This window comes from Lepisma saccharinum, chromosome 1 (assembly GCF_977018435.1).
Source record: "Lepisma saccharinum chromosome 1, izLepSacc3.1, whole genome shotgun sequence".
Classification (NCBI taxonomy): Eukaryota; Metazoa; Arthropoda; class Insecta; order Zygentoma; family Lepismatidae; genus Lepisma; species Lepisma saccharinum.
This window is the reverse complement of record NC_139229.1, coordinates 70,911,064-70,932,629: the sequence shown is the minus strand read 5'-3', so window position 1 is coordinate 70,932,629 and position 21,566 is coordinate 70,911,064. Positions and strand designations below refer to the sequence as shown.

Genomic DNA, 21,566 nt, shown 5'->3' with positions numbered 1-21,566 from the left:
TTTCAATAAACAGTTTGATAGTTATTTTGCAATATATCCTTAGGGTGTCCGTTTGCCCCATCCTTACCCTATATATATATATATATATATATATATATATATATATATATATATATTTATTTGTATCAATTTCCTTACTAAAACGCACGACCATGAAATTAGGCGGGTGGCAGAAGTTCGCGCTGTTGCCACGTCGGAGTACAACCTCGTGTGTTCGGAAGTTTAAGAGAATGAAAGATCTCGTTGTAGAGTTGGTCTTTGTAATCCATGTGATACAAACTGACAGTATTTGCTCGAAAGGTCAGGGATGACACAAATGTGGCCCGGAGAGAGGTCGGTCTGACGCACGTACTAGGCAACGCAGCCTGGTTGACGTTGCCACACAGTGCACGGGAACCAGGCACTTCTGTCCCGCTCACGCTTTGCTTTTTCCAAACGTAGCAGCAGCGCAATTCTGCTCAGCCGCCTATTTTCATGACCGTGCGTTTAGGACAGTTGTTTTTATACAAATTTTAGCGATCTTAACTACACGTAAGTATAGAATGAATACCGTTGTATATCTTTACTCACGTACCGTCTTTTTAACTATTCATGTAATAATAGCAAAATAAATTAATTTACATATTTTGATAATTAGTATGATTAATATGCATACAAGTTATATCAAGATAATCATTATATATATATATATATATATATATATTATATTTATTATTATTATTTATGAAACTCTTGGTTTGGACCACTCCAGAAATATCTTCTAGATACGTACCTATAGACACATGGGTCTCTCAAGTTAGTTTGTGCAGCCGTGGGTTATTTACTAGATCCATCAGTCCACAAAGTTTTATCATTATAACTACGGTCGTTTCTAAAATACCGGCTAACAGACATCAGATACAGACAGCCGTCGCATAAGAGTGCTTCTTTTTGAAGATTTTATTGATTATAACCCTAACATTGAAATATACCTAAAAACATTGAAAAATTTACAAAGTGTATATTTTATTAAACATTTTTGAAAATCGTTATTTTTTTTTTGCTGTAAATTGTTCTGTACGACACATTTTGAGCATATAAAGAGGTAGAACAGAAACCGAATTAAACAGTCGAAAGGTTTATTTGGTGTTTTAAGTACACTTTGTGCACAGTAAGGCTAATCGGCACTGGACCTACAGTTTATAGTGGGATCCGAACCACTATGTGCCTGCACCGGGACCCCTGGATTACAAGGCAACGACGCTACCACTGCGCCATCGGGGAGGCCCTAAACATTCGAAAGAAACTTTCCTTTGTTAACAGAAAATTAAACCAGTTTTTCATTTATTTATTAAGTAACTGATGCCAGAGAGTAAGGCTCCATTACGGCATACATAGTGTTAGACGTTACAGATTTGTCTACATAACATCCCTTGGGGGTAAGAACGCCACGTTAAGGTTCTGTCGCTTGTATTTCTAGTTGGCGAAAGTTCCTTTTCACAAACAGGCACAGGGTAAGATAAAGTAGCTTATGTAGTACCCACACACAATAGCAAAAGGAGGGAACCACCAGAAGTAGCCTGCCTCATTCAGAATCTTCAATCAAGGTACTGCATGTGTCATCTGTCGGATTTCGTTCCAACTATGCTATTTACGAGCACTTGGCGTTATTACTCCAAGTACAGCGCCTTGAATAACGTAGTGTGGAAAACGGTACAGTTCTGGGCGCTCTGGCTGGTTCTATTCGAAAATGATCCGCTAGAGGCGCTGGTGTTGAACCCGGTGCTTTGTATTCGTCTGCTTATAATGGAAGTAAATGGAGTTTTTTGCTGCAACGTCTGATTCTTTTACATGAAGCATTTCTATGAATGTGATAAATGCTATATTTGGTACAGTGGTCGCGAAGATATTAACGAACATTCTAGACAGTCGACCACGTCCTGTTATCGTCATACTTTCGTTAATAATACGGGACAAAAAATACGCGTGGAATGCTCTTGGCAACTAAATTTTTGTGTATGAATTAGGTTCATTATTATTATCATCATCATCATTTCTTTTAAAGATATACACACTGAAGCATTTGTATTTTTGATATTTACTGACTCTTTTCTTCCGCTTTAAACTAATCGCGGCGATGATGATAATGATGATTCCATGAAACGACAAGGGGAACTCCACAAAACTTTCTTAGTGCCATCGACATGAGTGTAAGGAAACTTTCAAACCAATGGGATAAGCGACACGGGATGTTCACACTGTCACACTAGTGACACACACTTTCAGACTGTAAAATAGCATTCATTGCACATGAGAGTCCAAACAGCAAACGACACGTTCATATGGCGTATTCGCGTGCTACTTGTTACTTCGGTCCGAAAGCTCCTTAAAGGAAGGGTGCTCAGACCGAAGCGACGCGCTACAGGGGGAGTTCCCAACCAAGTGACAAGCGACATGGTGCCTTCAGTCTATTAGCAAGCGTTGCTTGTGAACAACAGATAGGCCACACGATAAACCGCACATTACAACAACAGATCTAGGCGACACGATAAGCCACACGTGTCGCTTTGTCGCTTCTGCGTCGCTCAAACTGGGCCATTTCCTCAATAGCTTGCAACATGTTGCCGTGGTTTGTTGTTCGCGCATACACGATGTAATGAATGTCTTGCTTTAGTGAGATTGCGCACCAAAGCGATAAGCGGCACGCGACACTTATCGCTTGAGGATTTCACCAACCGAACGCTGGCCTGTGCTTCCCGTCATGCCGCTGCGATGTGAAATCGTTTCCAAGCAACATGTGTCGCTTCGGTGTGAAAGTTTCCTTGGACCGAAGGACCCGTGTCGCTTTGGTGTGAAATCCTCGTACCATTTGTCGCGTGTCGCTTTGGTGTAAAATCTCCTTGAGGAAACGGTGCAGTCAGAGCTTGTGTCCCTACAGTTCGAAAGGCTGCATTGATTATGGACTGCTCGCTTTCAAGCGACACTTGTGGTTTGTCGCCTCGGTATGAAATATCCCTCAGGATACTATGTATATTGTAATAACATAGATAAATAAAACTCTAGTACACAATCAAACACCTGACGTCCGGAATCACTTTACGATGTTTCTTCTTGTGTTACGCATGCTATTTATTTATTAATTTTATTTTACTTTTCTTTCCAAATTAATGTCATTTCGTGACTGCAAATCACTCCACAAATATAACTGTTTCCATCAATTCACGTACCGCCTTTCAAGACAAACAAATCTACATAATATATTCCAAAAACTAACAAAGCCACATTACTTTCATAAGGTGATCTCAGTGGCGGAGTGGTTAGCACAACTCGCTACGACATCAGGTTCGAATCCCGGCTTGGGCATTGGTGTTCTTTGTGAGTTTCATTTCATCACTCATCCCTCAGCTTCGCGTTTAGCCAAAAGTGGCAGAAAAGCGAAGTAAAATGAACCGAATCAATCGATTCAATACGCGTGTGTTACTGTTTTGAATACATATAAAGTCATGTAAAGTCATACTAGTAATGTATCGTGGCGCTTACTCATTTTCCACATTCAGGATAACTTCGCAAAAGTCTCTTGCTACTCTTCAAAGACATATTCATTACAAATCTCATCATCATCCTTCACTTAACGTTATTATTATTATTACTTTTAATGGGGCAAAAGGAAAGCATGATCTCTTTGCATTACCGGTACGTACAAGCATGAAGATGAGTAGTAATATGATAAAATTGATGAAGGGACAATTACAAGGATCACGCACGCATGCCCAGACTGAGATTCAAACCTGAGACCCATTGCGTCATAGAACGATGTTCAAACAACTCCACCACGAAAGTCGGCAACTTGGACATATCGGACCACTGCAGGGGCGGCGCCAGAAATTTTCGACCGGGTGGGCAGAAGCTCCTTATTGATAGATTAGGGTGGGCTCCTTATTGATAGATTAGGTAACACGTATGTATCCCCCTCTCTCTTACACTCCCGATTTTCCTCTTACTTATTTTCCCTTTCCTTTTCTTGTTTTCCGCTTTATTCTTTTCTAACATATTGTCGCATCTTGTTTCATTTCCTTTCGCTTTGTCTCTGATGGACACAATTATTTGAAGGAAGTGTTTACCCATGTGCAGCCATACCCCAGTCATACATTCTAACAGTGGCGTAGCGTTATAGTACGCCCGTACGCCCGGCGTTCCCAGATTTAAAATTTCAAAAATGCGTAAATGCTGTAAATATAAAGTAAATCTTGACTAATTTCATATATGTCTGACCTTCATGGCATAATAATAGCTATTTCTCGCGATCCGCTTGCAACGCTCCACTAACAACACTCGTTCTAGCATTTTTTTCAATGCCTTTCCTGGCCGGACGCCGAGCATCGGCGTACAGGACCCTATTTTCCTTGCTGCCTTTCTGGAGGGAAAGCTTGGATCTCTAAAGCACGCGACCAAATGCTCTCTCTTACGCCAGCGTATGGAGCACAGGGCTACGTGATTGGTTCACGTGACCCTTCCTGCCTTCTGAAGCAGACGACAGCGGTAGAATTCCTACCTGGTTCTTCGCGCTCGTGCCACTCGTGCTATGTGTTGCTACAATACACAGTATTTGACTGACGTAACTTTACCAAACTGAAATATAGCACTTCTTAATGGCCACTGCATTGTATAATTTATCGCACGAACAGCGATGTGCATTAAAAACTAAAAGATCAACAGAGTTTTTGTCAAATAAGTTGCTGAAGTCCTCGTGGTAGAAGTTCAGCCTGTGGCTGCTCTACCACTTAATAAACAAAAATAGTTTTGCGGGTTATTATTTTTTCGTTATTATGTAACTGCTTAATATTGTGTCAATGGAAATGTTTAGCATTCATTTGAAAACTCTTAACATCGAATGGTCTCTGGACAAAATTATTTTAAAATGTTTATCAACATTCTCAAGACGTAATAAACAGTGGTCTGAATTACTAATCGGCACTGTTACGTTAGTAGAGTGTACGATAGTTGGATCATCCGCCAAACTCCGTGTCAGAGTGTTTTGCACAGCGCGCCAAGACGACAGAGGCCCCTGATTCGAATCCCGGGGTGAGCACGGGTGTTCTTTGTGAGTGTCCCTTCATCAATATCATCATCACTCATATTCATATTCGCGATTAACCAAAAGTGGCAGAAAAGCGAAGTAAAATAAACCAAATGAATCATTAGTTGGATCATTCACAACAATGACGTCTACTGTTGTCCAGAGGCTTGTGATTCAGGTAGGTTTTATAATGATTTGTGTCATGCCGAAAGGTATAAAACACCAGAGTTCAAAACATTTGTTGCATAGTGAGGCATCTAATTTTCTACCTAAAAACTGCATGGATGATGATGCTTTATTGCAAACCCCAGCTGACTTCAGGCAAATAAACAATACCTGTGGCGACTAATTCAATAAGTAATTTATTAATCAAAAAAGGGCCGACCTTTCCTTCGGACTTGGCGTTCCCACCCGAAATGCCCATGGTACGCCACTGCATTCTAATCATATTTTTTCATGCATGTTAATACAGTGAAATAAATGTAAATTAGGTTTAAGCTTGTGTTTCAAATACAAGGCACATACTTGATGTTATGTATTCGGCGACAATGATAGAAAGTGCGATGGTAGACAATCGTGAAGTTTCTCGTAATTTAAATGCATGTTCCTCAACATAGTATTTTCATCGTATAAGTTTTTAACTGAAAGAGTTTCCTTACTCCTTGGGGGTTACTTTTCTTAGCTTACAAGGTTTGTACAATGGAGAAATCTATCTGAATGTTTGTAGTAGTGGCGATTGGGTGCCAACATTTGATGGGCAAGGACAATATACTTTTTCTTGGTAGAAAAGGCTTAGCATAAAGAGGCCATAGTGAGGGGGGCAAGAAGCGGCAAAATGTGGCGGGGAACTGCATTCATTACCCACTTCCCGGTCGTCCTAATCGCCGCCACTGAAAGTTTGGATTAAAATGAACGTCTTATTAGGAATGATTTAAAACACACACGGGAAACAAATTCTTTGTTCATTGTCCATTAAGTATTCCTAGGCTAATGAAGGGCTATTTTGACAAAATATCACTCACAAGTAATAAACAAATAAGATTGAAAAATCTGTTCAGAATTTGAGATTATTAGCTAAGTTGCTATTCGTTTTCTGAACTGTCATGTTACTAATGCGGGAGAAGGTATACACGTATGGTTACGTGAACATATTTTTTGAGGTAACAAAATGATTTAGGACGCAAGGAATTCATCGAAGTTGATCACCGTGCCAAATTCATTCATTTTTCATAGATGACTTGGGTTGTATGGTGTGACCATTTCGAACACACTAGGATGTGAACCTCCAGCTCTACCCTGTGCAGCATACCCTGGAAACTTTATTCTTTCAGGGCAACGAGTCCCGGCGCTTGGAACCACTGTCAAAGTAATAATTTATGAGGGTTTGTATTTTGAGTGTATGCGTGTGTTTGTTTTCGCCCCATTTATTCACCATTGAACCTTAAAAGACCTTCAAAGACAAACTAAAAACTCTATTGTTAAATGAACAATATCTGTGTTCCAGCACTCACGAATAATAGCTCGCATATCTGAACCAACTTCCTAATAACAAGTATTTTCATCTTCATTTTGCTTGTTTACTTTTCCCCTTACATGTTGCCAACCCTTAACAATATTTTGTCCTTTCTCGCATATTAAGAACATTTATATGTTTTTTACACATAACATTAATATTAATTTGTATTATTCTTAACCATATCACACCAAGCACAATTGTGTCAATTAATTTGTGTATCCTTGTGTATTTGCTTTCAATCTTTTTATTATTATTATTATTTTTAGTGTGTAGACGAGCCTTTGTTTTCAATTTTGTATTTGTTCTTTTTGTGTCTTCTTTATGTTTCTCTCTTTCTTCCTTGTTTGTTATTGTACAAACATTTAGTAGGTAGAATGTATTTAGTATGTATATGTATCCATCGGGGTTAGGTGGTAGAACAGCCACAGGCTGAACCTCGCCCTTTAATAAAGGAAAAGGAAATTGAAATTATCAAAATTAGCAGAAAAATGACTTTAAATAAAACAAATCAACCACAACTTACTCTTCCAAAAATGGATTTTCATTAATCCATAGCTCTTGGAAAGTGAGATGGTAGTTTCAATTTCACAGCGTTTCATTAGTGGATCAAGGCAGCTAATTCCGTGAACAATGACGTTGTTTTCCGAAAGTCTCAAATATTTGTCTCAGCCAATCACCCTCTTAAAATGGACGCATCTTTTGTGGTGATAAAATTCCACTTTTGATGCGAGTTCTTTCTGTATATTTGTCCCCAATGGCATAACGCTGTCGCATTATAATGAAGAGGTCCTGTGTTCGACTCCCCCTCCTCTGGTGGAAGCACAATGCACACTAAACTGTAGGTTTAGTCCCTAGTAGCCTATCTGAGCATAAAAGTGGTCTTAAAAACAAACTAACAAAATCGTCTTCTGGATTCTTCGTGACATAACTTTTTTTCTTTCCTTCAGCTGCATCAGCAGATTCTCTTGATATTTTCGGCTGACTCATATGGCAAAATTTATGTGTGGGATGAGAATTTCTAAATAGGATAAGCCATTTATTAGCAATTGAATAATTCTGTAGTTTTTTCCATACATAACTGGTTTATTAAAATTAATTCACTTCAGTATTGTAGTGATTATTGTGATTCCTTCTTATGAGTAGAATTAATATAAAGTTGATATTTCTCATACGATATTGATATTTGAAGATAACAAGTATATAAAAATTATAATGAAATATAAAAGGGACACTTCTGGAATTTTAATGCAGAGCTAATTAAAACTATATTATACTCTCTAGCATACTTAAACCCGAAGGTTTATGGCTGCAGCAACAGAAGCCTTCTATCTGTCCCTATTCGGGGCAAGATAAATCCAATATTTCCGATCCTTGCCAATTTATTTTAGGTCCATCTCAACGTTATCCCTCCATCCTCGTCTTGGCCTTCCTACTGGTCTCTTACCATCAGGTTTCCCAACAAGAATTCTGTAAACTATTCTTTCCTCTGCCATTCGTGTCACATGGCCTGCCCATCTAAGTCTTCTTGATTAAATTATTCTAATAATAATTAAATAGTCGAAATAATATATTGTGTTGCCGGAGGAAGTAACGCTAAGATGATGATTTTATTTGTTTATTTGAAGATTATTTGAACCATACCCAGGCTGGGATTTATATACGTATGCGGAGGCCCGGAGCTGCAGTCCTCAAGTTCAACCTAAATTCTGATGTAATCTTGATCATACCCTGCATAATGTTGAGCCTCCTAAGCCTACTAACTGCTTTTAATCATGGAAGTATTCATTTGTTCACAGTTTTTGGTTCATTACTTTCACTTTCTAATGACAAAATAGGCTTTTTATGGGTTGATAATATGTGAACATTTCTAGCATAGATAACATTCACAAGTAAAATATACATGTTATGAACGCCAGAATACAATTATTTATCGAATCATTCATATATCTCCAAGTATATGTACTTATTGAATTTGATTGGGTGGGCAATCGGGTGGGCACAGGAATTTTTGGGTGTGCGCTTGCCCACCCTTGCCCACCTCTGTCGCCGTCCCTGCGGACCAGGATAGAAGTGTATATTCAAAATCAGAGCCCTAATAATATTGTTTGAGATTTTAAAATTCTTACCATTTCACTTTTTTTTTTCGTTTTTGTATTTCTTATCTAGAAATTTGTTAGATTCGTGTACCTTATTTTACTATTTTACTATCCTTGCTTGGTGACTCCCAGATGGCGCAGTGGTAGCGTCGTTGCCTTCTAATCAAGGTGCCCCGTGTGCGATACTCGGTGGAGGCACATAGTGGTTCGGATCCCACTCTATACTGTAGGTCCAGTCCCGATAAGCCGTACTGTGCATAAAGTGGACTTAAAACACCAAATCAATCAATCAATCAATCACTATCCTTGCTTCATAGTTGATGTTCTTTTAAGGTTGAGGGAATTATCAAACATATACCTGCGTATAAGGCGTGGGAGAGAGATTTCGCAAGAGCACGTTTTTTTTAAATTTATCATGCCAAGGTTATTTCTAATGAGAGAGTGAAGGATTTTATAACTGTATGTTACGGTAAGCAAGACAGTTCTTACGATCACAGTTGCCCTGTAACACTCGTTCCGACAAATCTGTGAGTACGTATTATTTTGTGATTTTATTCTGTCTGTATGTTGAAACTATTCTCAGTGTCTCTTTCTTTCTCTCTCGCTCTCTCTCATTTTCTTTCTCCTCTTTGTTCTCTCCCTTTCTCTCTCTCTCTCTCTCTCTCTTATGCCCTTTCTCTCTTCGTTTCACACGTTCCTTCTCTCTGTCTCTCTCTCACTATCTTGCATTCTCCACTTTCTCTTTTTACCTCCGCTTCTTTCTTTCTTCTCACCCTCTCCCTCTCATTTTTTGCCTTTTCTCTCTCTCCTGTTCTCTTTATCTCTTTCTCCTTTTTCACTTTCTTTCTATCTTTTTCTCACCTTCCCCACTTTCTCTTTTTTACTCTCTTTCTTCACTATCTCTCTCTTTTGCCCTTTCTCTCTCCTTTTCTCTTTCCCCTTTTTCACTTTCTTTCTCTCTCCTTCTCGCCGTCCTCACTTTCTCTTTTTTTATTCTATTTCTAGTGCCACCCCGATGGCGTAGCGGTTAGTCGTTGCCTTGTAATCAAGGCGTCCCGGGTTCGATACCCGGTAGAGGCACATAGTGGTTCGGTCCCCACTTTAAACTGTAGGTCCAGTTCCGATTAGCTTTACTTAACTTACTTAACACCAAGTCAATCAATCATTCAATCATTATTCTACTTTTTTCTTTCTCTCTTTCTTCTCCCTCCCCCTCTCTCTATTTTGCCCTTTTTCTCTTCTTTTCTGTTTTCCCCTCTCTTATTTTCTCTTTCTTCCTCTCACTTGCTCGCCTTCCCCACTTTCTTTTCTTCCTATCCCCTTCCTTTTTTTCTCGCTTTTCCTCTGTCATTTCTGTTCCAGAGTAAGAACTTTTCAACTAACGATGATATCAAGACGAGATTTCTCCCAGTCTCGTCTCGTGAGAATATTGTCTTGTTCTCTTATTGGTCATGTTAACATAGCGGTACACTCAACGGCAGAAGTAACAGTACCGGTAGATGAATCGTCCGTTAACTCAGTCTGCTTTTAAAATGGATGATTACAAATTGAAATTAAAAAAAGAAAGTCAATAAGCACAGAACAATATCTGCTTCGCAGCAACAGAAATCTGCAACAATGCACAATTTGCTTACTATTATATATGGCGTTGCCTGTGCCATACCATAGGCGGCAAAAGAATAAGGATACGAATTGGGGGGGGATATTTTCTTTAAAGGGGTGTCGTCAAAAAGACCATACAAAAATGCCTATATTGGGATACTTATTTACCAGATGTCCTTTATTTAGGAGGCACTGCTCTGGTGCTGTTGGGTGAGCTAGAACTTTTCTCCATCGACTCAAAGAACAAAGTTCTTCCCAGAAATACAGAGTGTTTCAAACGCGAGTCTCAAGTTTAACTGTATTGATGTTCCAGAGCAGTTTTCCGTATTAACTGTGACAGAAGTTGCCTTGTGCATATTGTGAAATGAACAACATATGAAAGGATGGAGCAAGGCGTCACACACTACTATCGTATAAAAAAATGTTACTTTCCTCTCCAAATCATGGGTCAGTGAGACAGATTGTATTGAACTGTAATTTATCTGTGAATTTCTCTCCATATTTCAGATCAAGAAATATTGTCCAGTCTTTCTGTGAAAAGTCGTCAAAGTCCTGAAGGATGTCAGAGACCTCCCGCCAATCTATCCCACAGGACGATGGGAATATCTTCTCCTTAACAATCGGTAAGTTACACTACTTTCTGATTCTGGGTGACTAGAAAGGGGGAAGGGGTAGGGCTCCTCCATTAAAGTTCATTTCCTATTTTTTTTTATTCCGAAATTACAAAACTATAGTACTAGAAAGTAGATTATGATTCTATAACCGCACACAAGAAATAGTATTTTGGTTTTTAGCCGCATGAAACTGACGATGAATATTACTGTGTTTTGCTCAATTTTACTCACACCTCGAAAATAAAACCAAATATTTTTGTTGAATTTTTAGTCAAAGTTTATTGGTCTTCCTCATCTGTCAGTTACATCCAGTTTTACCCCATTATTCCGCTGTTACAGGACATATCGCTTGACAAAATAGGATACTTACAAGTTTATGCTTGATGACAATACGATAGAAATAGATTACGATAATACGAAGTGTATACGTGTGTCGGCAACTTCACCAGAACTCAGAGAAGTAGTGCCACATAGTGCCATCCAATCTAACTCATTTAATATCATAAGAGCGCAGTTTCGTTCATATTACGGACAGCACTTCTGGGTTCTAACGATCTTACTGACTTCCAATTGGAATATTACAAACCAGAAGTGTCGGTGACGTTACATACTTATTTCTTGCCTTTTGGAGAAATTCATTGTAGTTTCGTTAGATAGTCTGGTGTTTCTCTTCTAGTTGTAGAGGCACACATACACCGTGGCGGAATGGTAATCACAGCCCGCTAGGAGTCCCTGCTTCGAATCCCGGCCTGAGAATGTGTGTTCTTTATGAGTGGCTATTCGTTAATTTCAGCATATCGTCACTCATCGTCATCTTTGTGATTAGCCAAAAGTGACAAAATGAACCCATATAAAGGGTGTCCCAAAAGTAACGCAGGATTTAAATTTAAAAAAACGAACCTTTATTTATACATGGATTGGCAAAGATGTGACATACTTTGAAAGAGTAAACACTGCGATTAAATATGGAAAATAATATTCTGCAAATGTCCTCCACGTCTCATATGACACTCGCGCAATCTTTTGACAAAATTTGCAATCACATTTTCGCAAACTTGTGGCTGAATTGTTGCGATAGCACGTCGGATTTCTTCTTTAAGTTCGTGAATGGTTTGTATGCGTTTACTGTAAACCTTGGACTTCACAAATCCCCGGAGATAAAAGTCACACGGTGTAAGATCGCATGACCTTGGTGGCCAATTATGATCACTGTTGCGCGAAATCAGCCGCCCATGACATTTTTGCTGTAACAACTCAATGGTTTCGCGTGCCGCATGACACGTGCGGCCATCCTGCTGGAAAAACATCTCATCAACATCAAAGACAACGTCCATGGCTTCCACCCGAGGCCACAAAAATGCTGATATCATCTCGCGATAAAGTACACCATTGACAGTTACTTCACTTCCGGACTCATTTTCGAAGAAGTGAGGCCCAATAATTTCACCACACAAAAGTGCACACCACACAGACACTCGTTGGGAATAAATCGGCTTTTCTTCAATAACACGAGGGTTTTCGGTGCCACAAATGCGACAGTTCTGCTTGTTTACATACCCATCCAGATGAAAATGTGCCTCGGCACTGAAGATGATTTTATTAGCAAAATCACCATCCACTTGCAGATTGTCCACAATCGACGAATGCCCGTCGCTGCACGTGGTCTTGCGGCTTAAGCTGTTGTGACATCAGAATCTTGTATGGGTGCATACGCAGATTTTTCGCCATAATCCGCTGCATGGTGCTCCTCGAAATGTCTAACTCAAGAGACCTGCGGCGGATTGACGTTATCGAACACTCAGCGACACTAGCGCTCACAGCGGCAATGTAATCGGCCAAGCGTCTGGCACGAGGACGGTCACTTCTTTTGTCGTCCATCACCGAACCTGTATGTTCAAACTTTTGAACCACTCTTTTCACAGTCGTTCCGTTTGGCTCGTTTTCCTGCCCAATCATACCACGTAATTTGGACGCGATTTCAGCACAACTCTTCGTATTTGTAATATGTTTTTACGATAGTTATGCGCTCCTGCATTCATCGTGTATTTCTTGTAAGGACCCTGCGTGGTCATCACATTTAGCTATCCTGCGTGATAGCCATATTCTTTAATATATAATTATTAATGCTTGAGAAATGCCCTGCGAGGCTTACGCTTTTGATTTATCTTTTATCTAATTTTGAGTGCATTGTTGTTAAGCATATATTGTTATGGCACACACGTTTAGGTTAAAGAAAGCATGCTAAATACCCTGCGTGGTTTACGCATTCAGTTATCTTTTGTGCAGTAATTGTTGTTTAATTTGTAACTTGCATTGTCGAATCTCTTTATCTTGTAATTTCTTTAATGTAATGTGTTCAGTCGGTAACGCGTCTGACTACCATGCTCAAGGTCCCGGGTTCGATCCCCGGCCGGTTCAAATCCGGGAACTTTTCTAACGGTGGAAACGGCCCCGGCGCCTACCCAGCGTCGAATAAAATGGGTACCTGGGGGAAACCCTGGGGGGTAAAGGCGGTCAGAGGCGTGATGCTGATCACATCACCCCCACTCACGACCGGATCAAGAAAGTGTGGGGCGTTACCCCCACACCCCCTATACGCCTTCATGGCGTGGTGCTATGCACAGGGGAACACTTTTTTTTTTAATGTGTTCAGTTTAGCACACAAGTGTTGAGTTTATATCGCTACATGCTAGTGGTTTTTACAATGCTAAACTTGATAATTTATAACGCATGAGTTGCATCTCGTGAATTGAAGGGAGTTTGCAACGCTGCAGCCGGCTTAGTTCCGATCTTCTCCACCCGCCTCAGTGCTGCCACCAAACAGTATATAAACAATGCAGCGAGGCCCGGAGCTCAGTCGACTGCCAGATGTCGACTGCGAAAGACCTGGTTCCCAGATCTAGTCTGGATGTTCCCCCTACCGGGATCCAATAGCTTCCTTGAGAAGGAAGGAGGAGGATAAGAAAAGCAGATTACCTACCTACCTGGTCTGCTCCATAAGAGCTTGGTGTGCTAACCTTGGGTCGTGGCGGCCCAAGCCCAAGTCTCCTGGGTGCTTCCAGACCTTGCCGTCTCTTGCTACTGACTGGACATACCAAGGGACCGAACCGTTCCCTTGTCGTAGCTGGATTGACTTTGCGGCGTCCTTTCATACCAACACCTTTGTGAAACCGCGGGCCCTTGGCCCGTCCCTCGCTATTGATTGGACGCTTTCGCATGTTGTCCCCAGGTGGCGTGGCATGTGACGACTACTAAGGTTCCTATTGGTTACCTGTACTAGTTGGTTCCCCCCCCCTAAATTAGATAAGAATACTAATACTGCCCAGGTACCTCACTGAGGAGGATTTAAGAGCGTATGTGCTAAACAGGTTATTTACATGCGTGTATAAATATAAATAAACATTTACTAGTTGACCTTTGACCTTTCAATATTAAACCCCGCAAGCCCTGAGATACTTTGAGTCCATGTCTTCGGCTGGCTACAAGCTAGCATATATGGGTACACTTTTGCACCGCTCCGTGGTGTAGTGTGCAGTGCTCCGGCGCGCGGACGTTGCAAAAGTTTTTGGCGCCCAACGTGGAGCCCGATTTGCAAAAACACAGGGCTCGACTTGTAAAACGTGGGGTCAGATTAGTTACGTGGTGAAGCCGTATATGGACTAGAAGTGGCTCACTGGTTGTAGTGCAAGAGTTAGTGACAGTGTTCGTCCATTGAATTCACGAAGGTAGTGAAGTGTTTTCGGAGAAACCATACAGAATTCACGAAGGTAAAGTGTTGTGACATATACGATTGTGACAAAATGGAAAAAGAAACGTCCGGAATGAGTCTACGGAGCAGAGGGAGAAAAACCATGGAAGGTGAGACTGGGTTCGCATGCTGTGATGATTCTGGAGCCGAGATGGAGTCCTTCCAGTGTTTCCAGTGTCTCAAGAATTTCCATTTGAGATGTGAGGGGCAAGAAAAGACCTCAGAGACTGATGCAGAGGCTAGGTGTAAAACATGCTTATCAGCACCCTTGGTAGCGTCCCTGCTTGAACCAAGTCTTCCAAGTAAGACCCAATCAGACCAATGGCTGCTGGAGTGGTTAATGAAAGATAAAGAGGAACGTAAGAAAGAAGAGAAAGAGCGTAGACAGATTGATGAAAAGCAAAGGAAAAGGGAAACTGCTCAGAGAAAACTCGTAAGAAAGAGTTGATAGAGCTGAGACAGGTGGTCGAATCCATGGAGGAGAGGAGACTCCTTGAGAAGGAAGAGGAGACAACCCGTATTAAAGAGGAGAAAGCAGAAGAAGAAGCTAAAAGAGAAAGAGAGAAAGCAGAAGAAGAAGCTAAAAGAAAAGAAGAGGTACATCAGTTTAGGACTCTGATAAAGTCTCTTGAAGAGAAAAGAGAGGTGGAGAAGCGAGAAGCTGAAGAGAAAAGAGAAAGGGAGTTAGAAGTTCTCCGTGTCCTGGTTTAAAGTCAGGAAGAAAAGAGAAAGAAAGAAAAGGAAGAAGAGGAAGAAAAGAGAAAGAAAGAAAAAGAGGCAGAGAATGAAAGAAGGCAGCTAGAAGCCGAGAAAAGTAGGGAGGAGTTGCGAACGTTTTTCTCTCAGCTTAAGGTTGACCAACGAGAAAGTGTTAAAGAGTAGGAGAAAATCCGGATCTCTTGCCAACAGGAGGTAGTAAGGGTAATAGAAGAACAACTAGAGCCCTTAGCTGAGTGGCGTGGAGAGATAGAAAGAGAGCATGAACAGATGAAGAGGAATCTAGATACCTGCTTAGAACTGGTCCAGTCTAGAGGGGAAGTTACTAGGAAAGAAACTGAAAGTGACGATCCCGAGAGGGTTAAACAGATAGAGGTCTCTGTTGAAGCAATGAGTTCTGTGGTAAAAACCCTTGGGGAAAGGACCGAGCAGATGGAAAAAAACTGTACGAGAGCAGAAGGAGGCTGCCGATGCATTGACGCGGAATCTCCGGGAAGAAGTTGTAACAACTGCTGGAGAAAAAGTGAACTCTCTCCGTGAAGAGACCAAGAGACTGGAAGTGTCCCTTCGAAGAGAGATCCATGAAGAAACTGGAACTATAATTAGAAGAGGAGGTTGTTGAAACGTTCAGTAAACGTTCTTATACGTTCTTAAACATTTCAACGTTTATATAAGAACGATAAAACGTACTGTGATACTTATCTTCACAATTAGTCAAACGTATCATTCATTCGCTCTTCATATTTTCCATCCTTAAATTCTGATAATTATGTATTTTATCTAACAACAGATTAAATTATATACCAAACATTATCGAGAAGCAATTCTCAAAACATTATACTAAAATATTAACATTATAATAAGTGTCCTTCCATAGCCATTTCAGTCTTCAAACTGCTTCCAACAGCTTCCGTACGTTGATTCGCGATTAGTCAAACATGTCAAATGTAACTGCTATTAGTAAACATACGAGGAAAAATAAGTTTTGTAGAAATTCTCTTCTCAATAAGAATACTATATTACTACCTTCATTATATTAAATATTAATTAATTAATTAATTCTCTAGCACTCTTGATTCTGAAAATTCATGGTTACAGTTCAATTTGTACTTATCCTGAGCAAAATTTATATATATTCTATTCCAATCTTTACAGATTTCTTTTAGATTCATCTCCATGTTCGTTTTGGTCCTTTACCATCAGGTTTTCCAACAAGATTCCTGTAAAAATCTCCTTTATTCCTTTCTCATTCGTGCCGGTTTAAAAAAAAACATAGAGAGTTAGTTAGTTAGTTGTTTCCCACTGTACTATTTCAATTTTTGAATAATCACATGTTAGTTATAAATGCATTATTGACATCCTGTCCGATCATATATGTGTTTGGGTTGAGGCTCCGTATCTACCTGCAACATTTCTTTTCTTCTTTTTCTTGTTATCTGCTTTCTATATAGAATATTAGAAACAACATATTCCCATTAACAGTATTTCATGTTATGGAAATATTTAAGTCTATACACCATCAGAAGTGGGATTGCAACAACATTACCACTACGTCATCCGACAAAGGTCAGGATCAGTATTGTTATATTTTATTGCTCAGGTCATTTCTTTTTTTTAATATGTATAGCTATAATAAACATACTAACTTAAGCCCTCAGACTCGTAAACCAACAAATATACACCTCTATTGACTGCCTTGTATTTTGGGGAGAGGGGAACAATTGTAGCTGTTGGTGCAATACACTTTGAAGTTTTGTTTTCTAAGTGCCACACATCAATTTCGTCATAATTATCATTATTCATCCTCATCGTTGCCATTAGCCTCTTCTTTTTTACAAATTTTCGTACTGATATCGCCTTAGCAGATTAGCAGGAATCGTCTGAAGTTTGAACTCGTGACACCTCCCAATACCATTGCAAGTTTACTTGTGATTGTCCCCCTCATTTATTCAAAGTACCTCACTTTCATATTCAAATACACACAAGTAAAAAAAAAAAAAAGTTCATATCACATTAGTGATTTTAAATTTTATTCTTGGGGCCACTTTCTAACATTGTTGCCTGATATTAAAATAAGCGAAAACACTCTGCTATGCTTAATAAAAAACAACATCTATTCATTGCCAGATTGTACAACTGTATAGGTCGAGGTTCATAAGCCTCATCCATCTCATTCTAGGGACTGCATATTTTGTATACAGTTTTTGTAGTGGAATCAAAACACAGGTTGTTAAGAATATCGTCAGTAAATATGAGAATTCTTGCTGTGAAATTTCTATGCTGTTTAACCTAATAGAATTCGAATCTCTGAGAGAGCCAAGTACTAAGCTTTAGCATTCCATATTAGCAAAACCTTTATACGTACGTATTTATAACCTCAATTTACTAATCAAAAAATCCCCCTTAACCAACCAATTAGCACATTTATATGACCTTCTATAGAGGAAGAGGACATGACATTTCCGAGCCGGTATTATTAATGTGACATTCTTAACAGGTTAATGCATCAATCTTAACGCAAACACTTAGGAATGTTTGAAATGCAAACAATTCTTGTGACAAAAACAAATAATTAGGAAATTCTTTTTAACCAAACAATCAACACAAATCTCTCTTTTTTATAGAGAAAAGGGGAAGAGCATAACATTCCTGAGACAGTAATGGTGAACACTGTCGTTTGAAATTAGAAGAAGATTAATCACACGAGCATCATCATCGTCGACATCGCTTATCCTGACGGGATGCACGACATGTTTATCCAACGTATAGGAATAAACGTTGATGATTAAGCGTTTTTCTTCTGCATCTCGTGCTCGTGTTTCGAATTTTGATGTATCAGAAATGGTCATCGGGTATTCGATGCCAGACATTACACTTTCAAAACTCGGACTCGTATTGTTTGTAATGTCCAACCCACTGTGGATTATTTTTGCAATAAACAGGATGCAGTGCAGCCAATATACACCAAAGGAAACACTTGTTATCGCTGTTCTGTATATTTAACACAGCCCTCTTGTGTTGAATGTTCGGTGGAAGAGGCATAAGCTAAGTACGTGTTGCTAGAAGGCCTTCGTCGTTGCAAGTCATCCATAACCCATTCACTAAGAAATAAGAAAAAAAATATTGACGTACTGAAAAAAAAGTTGACTTGTTCACCGAGTTCACAGATGTTTACTCATTGATGACTCCGTCGTTGTCGTCTATCAAAAAACCTAAGTACATTGGAAACAGTGAGAGAGTTATCGAAAAATCTCCCCCTTGTCCATTTTTTTTTGGTGACGTAGAGTACGCGTAGAGAGGTTGGGGTTTAGTGTGTCGGTCGAGTCTCGGCGTTCTTTTTGATCTTCTAACAAAATAAACATAGGTCGTCATGGAACCAAATTTGACCCCCATCTGTCGAAAAATTTTCCAAGTCCACAGCGTTAAATTGCAAATATCTCGAAAAAAAAACAGTGAGAGAGAGAGAGATAGTGTAAAAATCCTCCCCGTTGACCCTTTTGTCGATATTGGTGATGCAGAGTACGTGTACAAAGTTTTTTTTAGAGGTCCTGGGTCAAGGGTGGGCCAATTGCCAAAATATTTTTTTTTCATTGCTCGTAACTTTTTCGAAAGGATGATCATAGAGAGAGCTGGGATTTCTTGCGTTAGCATCGTCTAGGTGTCCTCTGTCCTCTCATAACAAAATTGGCGTAGGTTGTCATGGAACCAAAAAAAAAAAATGTTCCGAAAATTTTCCAAGTCCTGTGTTAAAAAATCTTAAATTTGCAAATATCTCGAAAATGGTAAGAGTTATCGAAAAAATATATCGAAAAACACCCCCATACGGCATCGTTAGATGCCCCCTGTCGATTTTGGAGGTATAGAATACGTATACCAAGTTTTGGTAGTCCTGGGGTCAAGGGTTAAGAAGTTAGCCCACCCCCTCCCAAAAACTTTTTGATCACTCGTAACTTTTGAACGAATAGTCGTAGAGAGGTCGGGTTTAGTGTGTCGGTCGTGTCTCGGTGTCCTTTTTGATCTTCTAACAAAATAAACATAGGTTGTCATGGAACCAAATTTGACCCCCATCTGTCGAAAAATTTTCCAAGTCCAGCGTTAAATTGCTAATGTCTCGAAAAACAGTGAGAGAGAGAGAGAGATAGTGTAAAAATCCTCCCCGTTGACCCTTTTGTCGATATTGGTGATGCAGAGTACGTGTACAAAGTTTTTAGAGGTCCTGGGTCAAGGGTGGGCCAATTGCCAAAATATTTTTTTCATCGCTCGTAACTTTTTCGAAAGGATGATCATAGAGAGCTGGGATTTCTTGCGTTAGCATCGTCTAGGTGTCCTCTGTCCTCCCATACCAAAATAAACATAGGTCGTCATGGAACCAAAAATTTTCCGAAAACTTTTTCCAAGTCCACAGCGTTAAAAAAATCTTAAAATTGCAAATATCTCGAAAATGATAAGAGTTATCGAAAAAATATATCGAAAAACACCCCCATACGGCATCGTTAGATGCCCCCTGTCGATTTTGGAGGTGTAGAATACGTATACCAAGTTTTGGTGGTCCTGGGGTCAAGGGGTAAGAAGTTAGCCCACCCACTCTCCAAAACTTTGATCACTCGTAACTTTTGAACAAATAGTCGTAGAGAGGTCGGGTTTAGTGCGTCGGTCGAGTCTCGGTGTCCTTTTTGATCTTCTAACAAAATAAACATAGGTCGTCATGGAACCAATTTTTTTTTTCATCAATCGAAAATTTTCTAAGTCCAGCGTTAAATTGCAAAAAAAAAAAAATCTCGACAAACGCTGAGAGAGATAGCGCGAAAATCCTCCCCGTTGACCCCCTTGTCGATTTTGGTGATGCAGAGTACGTGTACAAAATTTGGACTTCCTGAGGTCGAGGGTGGGCCAATTGCCAAAAATGTTTTTTGATCACTCGTAACTTCCGAAAAGATGATCATAGAGAGCTGGGATTTCTTGTGTTAACATCGTCTCGATGTCCTCTGTACTCTCCTACCAAAACATTTGGCATAGGTCGGCATGGAACAACAACAACAACAAAAAAAAAATAGAGCAAATCGAAAGTTACGAATTGAAATCTTTCCCTCCCAACCGTCGCACGTTCGCAAATTTGAACGAAGCGAACCGGGAGATCGAATACGACGTGGACGTAGGGGACGGGTTCGTTCATCCTCACAGAGCGGACCTCTACCTTCAATTCGACGTGGTGAAGAAGGAAAGCGGAGAAGCGTTTCCGCCCAATGCAAATTTGATACTCGTGGACAACTTCGTGCCTCACCTGTTCTCGCAGGTGGAGGTGAGGAAACACGGTACCGTCATCGACAGAATCGATTATCCAGGCATCACGTCGACGGCAGTGGGAACTTTGAAATTATCCAAAACGGACGCGGCATACTATCAGGCGGGAGGTTTCGAAGCGGGGACGAAAATATCAACGAGAAGTCACACGGTGCTCTTTCCCATGCGTCTGCTTCCGGGATTCTTCTCGGACTACAAGGAGATCGTGTGGAAGGGAGGACTGAGGATCACGTTTCGAAGAGCTGCCAACGACAACGACGCACTGATGCGATACACCAACTTGAACGCCGACGGCACGCCGATAGCCAACACATTGCCCGAAGCAGCCAAGTGCGTCATCCGGAGCATGGAGTTGAGAATGCCGGTGGTGGAATACGAGACGAACTACGCCCTCAAGTACAAAGCCGAGATATTGAAAAGTCCGCAGGTGCCGATTCACTTTCACGGTTACCAGTGCGTGCAGAAGATAGCGTCGGGAAGTCACATGGAATTCGACGTGACGACGCAGTTCAACAACATACAGTTCGACATGCCAGATTTCGTCGTAGTGCTCTTTCAGACCGGACGCGATAAGAATCAGGAAAAAGATTCCAGCAAGTTCGACGACTGCAAGATCAAGAACGTTTATCTCAAGAACGGTAGGAACGAAGTCTTCCCGCGCGAAAATTACAACCTCGACATGACCAAAGATGATTACCTCAAACTTTACGAAGCTTACACCGCTTACAAGGGAGTAACGGAGGGAAGCGTGGACGTGTACTACGCGCCCAGCGAATTCAAAACCCGCAGACCCATGTTCGTCATCAACACCACGAAAAGAAAGCAGGTGGTGGTCAACGATCGAACCAACATCAAGATCGTCTGCGAGTTCCACGACCCGCTGCCTGCCGATACCGTGTGCAGCGTCATCCTGGTC

The 21,566-nt window shown here is 40.4% G+C and overlaps 1 protein-coding gene across 1 annotated transcript in view; it reads left to right on the top strand.

Moving 5' to 3' along the window:
- The first annotated feature begins 9,145 nt into the window (after positions 1-9,145).
- Positions 9,146-21,566, top strand: part of LOC145983838 (very long chain fatty acid elongase AAEL008004-like) — a 41,066-nt gene continuing 28,645 nt past the window's right edge. The window contains exons 1-2 of the mRNA XM_083116884.1: positions 9,146-9,199; positions 10,778-10,893. Of these exons, the coding sequence (XP_082973010.1) occupies positions 10,830-10,893 (64 nt within the window). The 5' untranslated portion in view covers positions 9,146-9,199; positions 10,778-10,829. The remainder of the gene's footprint in view (positions 9,200-10,777; positions 10,894-21,566) is intronic.